We start from the raw sequence: 11,643 nt of genomic DNA on the forward strand, positions 1-11,643 counted from the left end.
AAATAAAATTAGCTTCATAACATTCATAACCACTTCAAAATCTCCTAACCAGTTATAATACTTTTAAATTCCCTGAATTATTATTAAGAATAACTGAGCCACGTTTACTGTTCACAGTATTTATTTATCAAGAGAAACTATTCCATAGTCCACATATTCACGTTTCATAGTTCAGGAACAGGTCAATGACAAACTTCTATGGAACTCAATCCAAAGAAATTCTGTGGAGAGAAACACAATGACTAAGTTAATGACAAACATTATCAATACTCACTTGAGATCACCGAGGTACATTTCTATTAGTTGACCCTACACTTTGACCACTCACTTCACCCCAGGAGAAGCCTAGTTCAGGTTGCCTGAGCTCTGTCTAGGTTGAGTCTCCTCCAAACTCCCTGACTGGGCTCTTAACCATTTTGGACATGCCAACCTTACTCATTTCTTACTTTCATTTTAACATATTCTACTTTTTTCCTTCTCAAGTCCACCTACACTCCCTCTTCCCTATTGTATTTACACATGTTCTTTAAAAAAGAGCTCATCTGGAGGCTGGATGTGCTCACAATCTGAGGTTGGCCCACAGTTTGATCCCCAGTACTATTATACTGTTCTATCTCAAAATCTACTTTTCCCTTATTGGTTTTTGAACAATTTGTTATAAGTAAAGAAGGAGTAACCACTAACATCTTGTGATTGTGAAATGCATGCCCAATGTGAAAAATTCTGAAAACTGCAAAGTTAAAGAAAACAGCAATGTTAAAAACTGACAAAATTAGCACTATTTTATTGAATCTTTTTCTTCCTTCAGTCTTTGTTCCCTGTGCAATTCTTCTACCAGACCATCCTTTATATAAACATTATTTTCTATAACTTTTGTGAATATCACTGCTAATGGACACAATAGTCCAGGTATGAAAGAAGGCTATACTTACTAAGTTTCCAACCATTAGAAGAAAAATAAAGTTACTGTGGACACTTAGCACATGTACCTATCTGCATTTCAGATATTTCCTTAGAATAACAGAATGTTATAGAATCAAATCATGTATTAAAAATCTTTGTAGTCTAAAAGCCTTTGTGCCATTTAGAAAAGTGATCTAAGTCCAGTGCTATTGGCCTTTTTCCCACCTCAGATCTTCCAAAAGATTTAAATAAAACACATTTTAGTGCAGCTGAAATGCTTATTGAGGAATATCATGCATGAAAAAAATACTGACATTCTCCATATCAAATCAAACATTTACAGTGTACAAAACCAGACAAAAGTGATAGAATCTTTAAATTATTTCTCTCCTTCCTTTTAGTTGAGCTTGAATAAACTTTAATACATGCATGGTAAGAGTCCAAGTATGAACGGTCTCATCAGGTATCTGATACATCCTTTCAAATCAATTCAGTGGATTACCTTTCATCAGCACACAGGCTGTTCTTTTCTAAAGAACCTTAATTTATACTGTCCATGAGACATGAGGACCTCACAGATATAACAGACCACACAGAATCTATAAAAGAACCAGCAAGTCACTCATGGACACTGTAGCACTAGAAAGTGTCCAAAATCTTTAAAATATCTTTTTTTTTAAAGTCACTTCTATGTGCTAGAAATGAATTTGGGATATTGGGGTGTCATGAAAGAGACAACACAACTCAGAAGTCAATAGGCAAGACAAAATTTACTTCTGCAAGTAACTGTACAAAGAGCAAGCACACTGGATGGCAAGTCCACTCAGGTTTTATCTCTAATGCAAGTCTGCCCCTTACCCTGTTTAACGGGTTTCAAGTTCATAATCTCCATGACTGGCTAATTTGAAAAGGTGGCACATGGGGGCAAGGGACTTTGGGACAGGGAAAGCAAAGATTTACTTGAACAATAGCTGCCTTAAGCAAGCAGTTTTTGAAACTAGAGTACCTGGTGATAACAGGAACTTGCTCAGCTGAGGACAGCTCTTTGCTTAAAATAGGAATTTACGAGTTAAGTGACATCTCACAAAGCACATAGGCAACAATTCAGGGAAGTTGAGCTGACATCTATACAATGATAATATACTATACATTAACGCCTTTGACAGAAAAGATCTGAATTTAGTTGATTCTCACATATGGTGAGATTTTCTTAAATATCAACCAAGCAATTAATAGCAAAACTTGTGAAATGACTTTGAACATAAAAAGTAACTTCATATATCAGCAAGATAGTATACTACAAAAGCTCCAAGCTACCCACCACTCCTCCCCTAGAGAAATACTGAGTAATACATGGACCAAATTAGCTTTGTGAGAACTCTATAAACCCATTAAGCTGCAGCAACCAAGTGAACACCTAGCCAAGAAAACCACATTCAAAACACAGTATAAAACTTTGTGATGTTTTTTGCTTGCCCTTGTCAGCTCCTTCTCAGCATACACACAGTGAAGAATGGAAGGTACTTGCTATATTCTGGTTTGTCTAGGGGCTGCTCAAACAACTGGTTTCTGTCTTTCCTGACTTGGATGGAAGCAGTGTTGTACTTTGAATATCCGGTTGGAAGTAAATGCCATAGCATGAGAGAGCTGCAGAGGAACTACAGATCTGTAGGCACCCATGGGCAAGAGATTACAGGCAGAGGAATTACAAGAGTAAACAGAAATGAACTCGTAAAGTTAAGGCAGACCTAAGAACAATCAGCTATAAAGGAAAATAACTGCACACACATAGGCCCATGCAAGATGTATCCTCAGAAAAAAGGGTGACTGTGAGCCTTTAATAAAGCTCTTCCCCTCACAGACCCTGTCTGCAAACAGGGGAAGAGGTAGAAGTTTTTTAATTTCAACAGAAGATCATAAAAGGTACATAAAGAAACAGAAGCCAGGTGCATGGCTCACGCCTATAATCCTAGCTATTCGAGAGGCTGCGATCAGAAGGATTTCAGGACAAAGCCAGCCCAGGCAAATACCTTGCGAGACCCTCTTGAAATCACCCAACAAAAAAAGGGCTAGCTGAGTGGCTCAAGTGGTAGAGTGCCTGCTGAGCAAGTGTGAGGCCCTGAGTTCAAAAAACCCCAGTACCACCAAAAACAACCAAAAAACAGGGACACAAAATAAATCTCCACAAACCAACTACAAACACTGGCCTCTGACTTACTTGACAAAACCTTAAAAATGACTGCTTTAAATATGCTCAATAAGCTAAAGAAGAACACAGACAACTAAAAATCAGAAAATATATGATGAAAATGAAAATATCAAGAGAAATTATAAAAACTGATATTCTGAAGCTGAAAAATACAATAATTAAATTGCAAATTACTAGGGAGTTTCATGAGTGGACTCAAACTGGCTAAAGACACAAGCAAACCTAGGGCAACAGGTCATTGGCAATTAAGTCTGAAGAGTAAAAAACGTGAACAGAGCCTAAGGGACCAAGTAGGTCAACACCTATACTATGGGAATCCCAGGAGACAGGAGGAAGAGGCTGTGAACTTACTTGAAGTAATAATGGCTAAAAATGTACCAAATCTGAAGAAATTGATACATAAATATAAGCGGCTCAACAAACACCAAGCAGAGTAAATCTAGAGACATTATCATCAAACTGCTGAAACTCAAAGGCAAAGAGAGTACTAAAAGCAGCCAGAAAAAAAACTCATCATGTACAAGGGAGCCTTCATAAGATTATCAGAGAATTTCTCAGCAGAAACCTTTCAAGGCCAAAAAGCTGTAGAATACATTTAAAGCACTGGAGGAAAAAAAATGTCAACTGAGAATAATACTGTATCCAGCAAAACTGTCTTTTAAAAATGAGGAAGAAAGTAAGACATTCCTAGATAAACAAGAACTAAAGGAGATCATTACCAGCAGACCTGCTCTAAAATTGATACCAAGAGAGTTCTTCAAGTTGAAATGACAGAATACTAAACATTAACTGGAAATCATGCAAAAATACAAAGTTCTCTGATAAAGGATAAATATAAAAAGTCTGTATTGTAATCGAGCCTTGTAACTCCACTTTGAAATCAAAAGACGAGCATATGTAACAACTGTAAATCTATGTTAGTGGGTACACAATATAATTTGTAACATCAATAACAAAGGAGGGGCACTGTAGAAGAGTAAAATTTTTCTATGCAATTAAAGTTAAATTTGCTAAGTTTACAATAGATTGTTAGAATTTTAGCATGGTTCATAAAATCCCCATGGGTAGTCACAACTGAAAACACTGAATTTACACAAAAGGAAACAGAGATCATTACAACATAACCAATTAAACAAGAATATAGTAAAAGAAGAAATAAAGAGACAAAAAAAGCCATAAGATACATAAAAACAAAATGGTAATGTCTTTCCCTATTAGTAATTTACTTAAATGTATATTGATTGAGTTTCCCAATCGAAAGACAAAGAATGGTAAAATAGATTAAAAAGAACCTAATTCAATTAGTATATACTATCTACAAGAGACTAAGGTCACATATTGAAAGTGAAAGAAGACGTGCCACACAAATAGTAACTAAGAGAAAAGGAGTGGCTATATTAAATAGAACAGACTTTAAAGTCAAAAAAAGGCTATAAAATGCAAAGACATTAGTAACAATAAAAGGACCAATTCATTGATAAGAGCCAGCAACTATAAATATAAATGCAGAGAACATCAAAGGGCCAAATATATCAATCACGCACTCACAGAATTAAAGGGAAAAATACAAGTACTACAGTAAGAGTAGGGTACTTTAATATTCCACTTTCAACAATGCACAGATCAATAAGGAGAAAGAGGACTTAAACAACACTGGGCCTAATGGACAAATAAAACACCCCACCAATAACAAAATACACAATTTTCTCAAGTGCACATGGAACATTCTCTAAAGGACCATTTGTTAGGACAAAAAGAAGTCTTGACAAATCCTAGATCACTGGAAATCATAAAAAGTATCTTTTTTAATCACAATGAAACTAGAACTCAAGAGAAAACAGGAAAATCCAATATATTGAAATTAAAAAATATACTCTTTAGTGACCAATAGGTCAATGAGGAAATCATATGGAAATTTAAAAAGAAAGATCTCAAATCCAGAACCTAACTTTACACACTAAGAAGTAGGAAAAGAGGATCTAGCAAAGCTAGCAAAAGAAAGGAAATAATAAGGATTAGAGAGTAACAAAACAGATAATGGGAAAATAGAGAAAAATCACCAAAACCAAGTTGGTCATTTGAAAGAATCAACACCACCGACAAATCTTTAAAATGACTAAGAAAAAGAGACTCTAACTAAAAACAAAATTTCTTTTTGTTTTTATAGATACAAAACTTTTACAGATATAAAAAAAAACTGTAAGACTACTATGAATAATTATATGAAACAATTTAGATGACCTAGATAAAATGGACAAATCCTCAGAAACGTACAACCTACTATTACATCAGAAAGAAATAGGCAATCTGAATAGACCTTTAGTAGAAAATTGAATCAGTAATCAAAAAGCTCCTAACAAACAAAAGCCCAAGACTAGATGGTGAGTTTTACCAAAATCTAAAGAATTATCATGAAAAAAAAAGAACATTGATCCTTTTTCAATCAGTCCAAAATCAATGAAGAAAATGGGACAATTCCACATGCATTCTATAAGGCCAGCATTATCCTGATCTCTAAATGAAAGACCCAAGAAAAGGAGAACTAAAAGGCCAATCACTGATGAATACTGATGCAAAAATCCCCCACATATCAAACCAAATTCAATAGCACATTATAAGGATTACACATGAGAGCCAAGAAACTTATTCCTAGAATGCAAGGATGGTTTAAAGTACACAAATTAATAAATGTGATACACCACAGTAACAAAGAAAAAAAAATCATAATTCAATAAATGTAGAAAAACAGAATCTAACAAAATTCAACACTTTTTTCATTATAAAAACAATTAACTAGGAACTTTAAGTGCAATGTACCTCAATATAGTAAGTCATACATGATGAGCTCACAGCTAACACTAAACTCAAAGGTATAAAAGTGAAAGCTTTTCCTCTAATTTGTCAGAGATTTTAAGGCAAAGATGCCCACTCTTGCCACTTCTATAAAATAAAGCACTAAAAGTCCTACCCAGAAAAATTAGGCAAGAAAAAGAAAAGGCATCCAAAAAGGAAAGAAGTAAAATGATCTGTGTGCATGTAACATGACCTGTATGTAGAAAACCCTAACAACTCCATACAAAAAGTGTCAGATTACATGAAGTCAACAAAGTTGCATAGCACAAAATGAACACACCAAAATCAGTTTCTTACATTAACAATAAACAAATGAAAGAAAACAATCCCATTTACAATTGCATCAAAAAAAAAATATTTAGGAATAAACACAACCAAGAACATAAGAGACTTAAGAGAAAACTATAAAACACTGTCCAAAGAAATAAGACAACATTCTATGTTCATGGATTGCAATACTTAAGATTTCCATACTACCCAAAGCAATCTACAGATTCATCACAATCCCTATCAGAATCCCAATACCATCTTTGGCAGAAATAGAATACAAAAATTTTAAAATTTATAGACTCTCAAGGAACTCCCTAATAGCTAAGCCTTGGGAGGAAAAAAAACTAAAGAACAAATATAGAAGCTTCACATTCCCCAATTTCAAAACTTACTACAAAACTATAGTAAAGAAAACATATGGGACCAATGGAATACAATAAAAAGCTCAGAAATAATCCCTGTGGTCAAATGATTTTTAACAAGGATACCAACATCATTCAATGGGAAGAGGACAATCTTAACAAATGGTTTTGGGAAACAGGATATCTACATGCAAAAAAATGTAGCTCTATCTTTTACATTACACCATATGTAAAAGTTAAAACTGAATCAAAGACAGCTGGGGGTATAGCTCAGTAGTACAGCATGTTTAACATACTCAAGGTCCTGGGTTCAACCCCAGGACCACCCCACCCCACCACCAAAAAAATGATACAAACCTAAAGTGTTAAGTGCTAAAAACTCATAGAAGAGAACATAAGAAAAGTTTCATAACATTAAATCTAGCAATAATTCTGGGATATGACACCAAAAACCCATGCAACAAAGGTAAAAATATGCAAATTGAAATTTGAAATTTCTGCAAAGGACACAATAGAGTGAAAAGACAACCTATGGAATAGGAGAAAATATTTCTAATCAAATCACATCTGATAAGGGCATAACATCAAGAATGTGCAAAGAACAATTCATTCCAAAACAACCAAATTCAAAAGTGGGTAACAGACTTGAATAAAAACAATCTCCAATATATCCAATGAGGATATACAAATGGCCAATAAATACATGAAATGCTCAACACGGCAAATCATCAGGGAAGTACAAATCAAAAACACCATGCAATATCTCACTGCAATAAGATACTTACTACCAAAAGAAAACAATTAAGTAACAAGCATTGGTGGGGACATGGAGAAAGTAAAACACACCCGTACTCTGTTGGTGGGAGTACAACTACTAAGGAAAACAGTACGTCAATTGCTTAAAAAAAAAAAACCAATTGTATGATCTATCAATTCCACGTCTGAATACGTACACCAAAGAATTGAAAGCAGCAGAGCCTTGAAGAGGTATTTCTACACTTATGTTCTTAGGAGCAGTATTCACAATAGTCAAAAGGTGAAAGCAATTCAAATGTATATTGACAGATAAATAAAATGTAGTAAATATGAACAATGGAGTATTTTTCAGACATAAAAAGGAGGGAAATTCTAACACATGCTATGACGTGAATGAACCTTAAGAACACTATACTAAATGAAATAAGCCACTCACAAAAAAAAAACCCCAAAAAACAAAAAAAAAACACCACTATGATTCTTCTTACATGAGTATCTATAGTGATTAACAGAAAGTAAAATGGTAACTGTCACGGTCTGGGGGGAGATGGGAATGGGGAGTTTTTAACAGGTACACAGGATCAGTTTTGTAAGATGCAGAGTCCTAAAGACTGGTTGAACAACAAGAATGAACAGTACTTAATAACATCAAACTGTACAATTAAAATGTTAAGATAATAAATTGTATTCATTTATATTTTACCATAAGTTAAATTTTTAAAGTGACTTGAAATAATTGTATTACCTTTCCATTCCAAAATCACTTTGCACTCTGAAAGATACCAGCCGCCTTCATCTCCTCAAAATCTTTCATGGAATCATAATTTCTGTAGAAATCTGCATATGCCTTCTTTCTTGGTTCAGCCACACCAAACTAAAAAGTAACATAGCTGATTAGGATGTTTATTTTTCAGATTATTAGAAACCTAGTATCTAAAAGCAAAATAAATGACATTTGTGCCCACTCTTTAATTTGAACCCAACATTTCCTAAGACATGGGGTAGAAGTGTCACAGATGCAATGATGATGGTCTCAAGGAAACTACACAGCAAGAGCAGCCTTCCTTGCCAAGGAACAGATTATACCTTTTCCTGGGTGGATGGTGTGTGTGCATGTGTATGTGTGCCTGGTAGAAGAGAGGTACAAAAGATGTCAAAGGTGTTAAAGAATAGATGAGTAGCCTCCTCTCCAACAAATCCTAAATACACTCACACAGCTAAAACAGCCTAAAAATATTCTGATTCAATTTAAGCCACAGTATGAATTTTAAAGGAGTCTGAGACCGATGTGGTAACCATCTGTCTCTGAAAGGCAAGGGAAACTTTTTATCTGACAAAAAATAGTTTGGGATGATTTATACTTCAACATGCAGGCTCTAGGAGTAAGCAGTGAATCACTTTACAAGTGAGGAAATGAACCCAAGATGAAGGCTACTGATCATTAAAGCCTTTAAACTGCTAACATTGCAGAATCATCAGAGAAAAGGATGGGGAAGACAGGAGTGTTTACTTTGTTGGGTTATTGCTTTGCTTTTTACAATTTCTACAAAGGGAGGAGATCAACACAGAAAGAAAGAAGATTCATTCTTTGGAGGGGAGTTTAAGTGACTTGAGGAGGATCTAGGAAGAAGCACTAGCTGGCAGATGGCTCAAGCAGAATTCAAACCCATGCCTATGATATATTAGTTATTAATGGCAGCCCTACCAAACTAACCCAGCTTCATTTGAAGACAAAGGCAACCTATCTGGGGACTACTGAGGTAGTTCCTGTCACAGTTTAAGTCCAGGGAAAGTAAACAAATGGAACACCTTAAAGAGAGAAGTTTTTGGCTTTTTGTAGCTTTTAGAGACAAGGTCTTATGATGTAGCCCAGACTGGCCTTAAACTCATGATCCTCCTCCCCTGGCCTCTCTACTGCTGCAGTTACTTGGTTTCGTTTCTGGTACTGTGGCTTAAACCCAGGACCTCATTCTATTGCTTGAACTTCACCCCCTGTCCAAAAGGAAGTTTCTTCAGAAGACTGTTAACTAGGGACTGAGGGTCTAACTCCAGTGGTAGAGCACCTGCCTATCAAGCATGAGGCCCTGGGTTCAATCCCCAGTAACATAAAAAGACTAATTATAAAATACGTTTTCAAATAAACACATATTTTGTGACATAAAAAAGAAACACACATACCTTATAGGAAGCTGCAACCCCTAGAGCGACAATGAATGCTCCAAAAATATGAACCCGCAGACGCTTGGCCAGGAGACCCCGCATCTGAGGCTTTGCCAACGCGCCGGAAGCCATGGTAGCAACTGTCCCTCAGAGACAAACGATAAAAGAGAATCTTAGAACACCTAGACCCTAAGACTCCGAAAGGATGCTCGCTGCTCACGCATTTAGCACCTACAGACGCAGGAACTGGCTCTTCCCACAAAGCCTCAGGTGACCACTGGCCTGGACGGCCTTTTTTCATTCTCTCCTATGCAGAACTGTCCCAAATAAGCCCGGTACGTGGGACACAACCAGTAACCAGAGCGACGAAAGTCACTCCCACCCGCAGCAAAGAGGAGTGGTAATTACAAGTGCAAACGTTCCGCCGCGTCGCTTCCACGACAACCGCGGAGAGCGGGGCGCGTGCGTGGTCCGAGGTCACCCCGAAAACGAAAACTCGGACGCAAACGTGACAGTCGCCTCGTGGGCCCACAGACGGCGGTCCCCGCAGACCCACGGCTCGGGGTCAGGGAAGCCGCGGGGTGCGGCCTGTCCTCCCGCGACCGGCCGGTGCCCCGCCTCCACCTTCCCCACACCATCCCCAAACTCAAGCAAAGTCCCCCGCGCGCCGGCGTCGCGGGCTGTGTCACCAACGCTCTGTCACCAACGCTCCCGCGGACGCCCGACCGCCCGCTGAGGAATAAACCACCACTCCCTTTTCACTGGGACCGGCGAGGTCAAATAACCTAACCAAGGTCACACTAACGAGGAAACACAAGAGAAACGGGCCTGCGGCCACTAGGAAGCCCGCCCGCCCCCAAGTCCCCCGCCGCCAGCCGGCCTTCCGCGGAGCTGCCGCAGCCCGCCCACCTGCCCACCGTCCTCCTCGGGCCGTGACCCGGCGTGCGGGGGGGCGACACGGAAGGAGGTCAGGGGCTCCGCCACGGCTGAAATGTGGAGTCACAAGTCAACCCCGAGGCAGATAAAGAAGGGAAGGCGGCAGCTGTGAAAACAAAAACACGGAAACGCCATTCAGACTCACCTTAACACCAACGTCCTTCCCGGTTGCTGGAGAAATGGACGGCGTTTCTGCACCGCGCAGGCGCAGAAGGAGCGTGCGCGGAGAGGACGTGGCGACGGAAGCCCAAGAAGTTCAAAAGGCAAAACGCGCCGACCTCCAGCTTCCTGTGTAACCTTGAAGAACTTTGACCTCGTAGTTTTTTAGTATATTAGAAAGAATAATCTTGCTCAAAAACAGTTATTATTAATTTATTAAGGAATTCAAAGATATTTATCATTACAAATTATCCTAAACCAAAGGATTAACCAAACCATGTGCACAAACCAACATTTTCATTATCACTACCTGTAAAGGTCAAAAAAAGGTGACTTCTAGATGCTCAGAGCCTAATGGGTGGGACAAATACAAACAGATTAACAGAAGTCATTCTCAGGCAGTGGAATCAACCACAGAGACGTGACCCAGCTACCACAGAAGCAATTATCGGCCTGACAAAGTTGAGCAAGTTTAATGGGTATTAGTGTTGGGTTCTTAATAAAAGGCAAGTGTTTTGAAGGAAAGCATCAGGGAAGTTTGTGGAAAGCTGTGTAGACAAGGAAGGCTCTTGTGCCTTAAGGTGCCTGGCTACTTTTCTTGAAATACTAAATTTACAAAACATTATGTAAGTCAACTGAGAAGCTTGTGGAAGATACATGGACAGAAAAGATGTATGATACTGAGTGAACATATTTTGATTGTGCACCTACTGTGTGTCAAGCTCTGCTATATAAGAAGGACAGATCTTTAAGCAGGTACTTCTTACAGAGCTTTTGTCCTCAACTTGCTAACAGACCATATAGGAAGTGAAACCTTTCAGCTTTCCAATAAGTGCTTATTGAAAGTCAGAAGTGGGTTTGGACCTCAGCAACATTTTTTGGCCTCTTTTCAAAAGATCTACCCATCTGAAAATGTTTATGTGGAATTTGTTCAAGTGATACTTTGTCCTCACTACCTTTCTATCCCTATCCCCAGCACCGGTCAGAATGAGCAGTAAATTTCAGAGTTCATAGGAATTTCTGTGTGTTGAAACC

At 38.0% G+C, this 11,643-nt stretch overlaps 1 protein-coding gene across 2 annotated transcripts; it reads right to left on the reverse strand.

Moving 5' to 3' along the window:
• Nucleotides 1–103: 103 nt before the first annotated feature.
• On the reverse strand, nt 104–10,699 carry Cox6c (cytochrome c oxidase subunit 6C). Of its 2 annotated transcripts, none has more exons than XM_020170164.2 (4): nt 10,595–10,699; nt 9,532–9,659; nt 8,099–8,227; nt 104–221 (listed from the first exon to the last, which is right to left on the reverse strand). In XM_020170164.2, exons 2-3 carry the CDS (start codon nt 9,643–9,645, stop codon nt 8,114–8,116), a joined length of 228 nt encoding a protein of 75 aa, XP_020025753.1. In that variant the 5' UTR covers nt 9,646–9,659; nt 10,595–10,699; the 3' UTR covers nt 104–221; nt 8,099–8,113. The 2 variants fall into 2 exon arrangements, with proteins under 2 accessions (XP_020025753.1, XP_020025752.1); XM_020170163.2 differs by having other exon boundaries at nt 9,532–9,653; nt 10,595–10,696.
• Between the last annotated feature and the right edge of the window lie 944 nt (nt 10,700–11,643).

Source organism: Castor canadensis, chromosome 3 (assembly GCF_047511655.1).
Source record: "Castor canadensis chromosome 3, mCasCan1.hap1v2, whole genome shotgun sequence".
Lineage (NCBI taxonomy): Eukaryota > Metazoa > Chordata > Mammalia > Rodentia > Castoridae > Castor > Castor canadensis.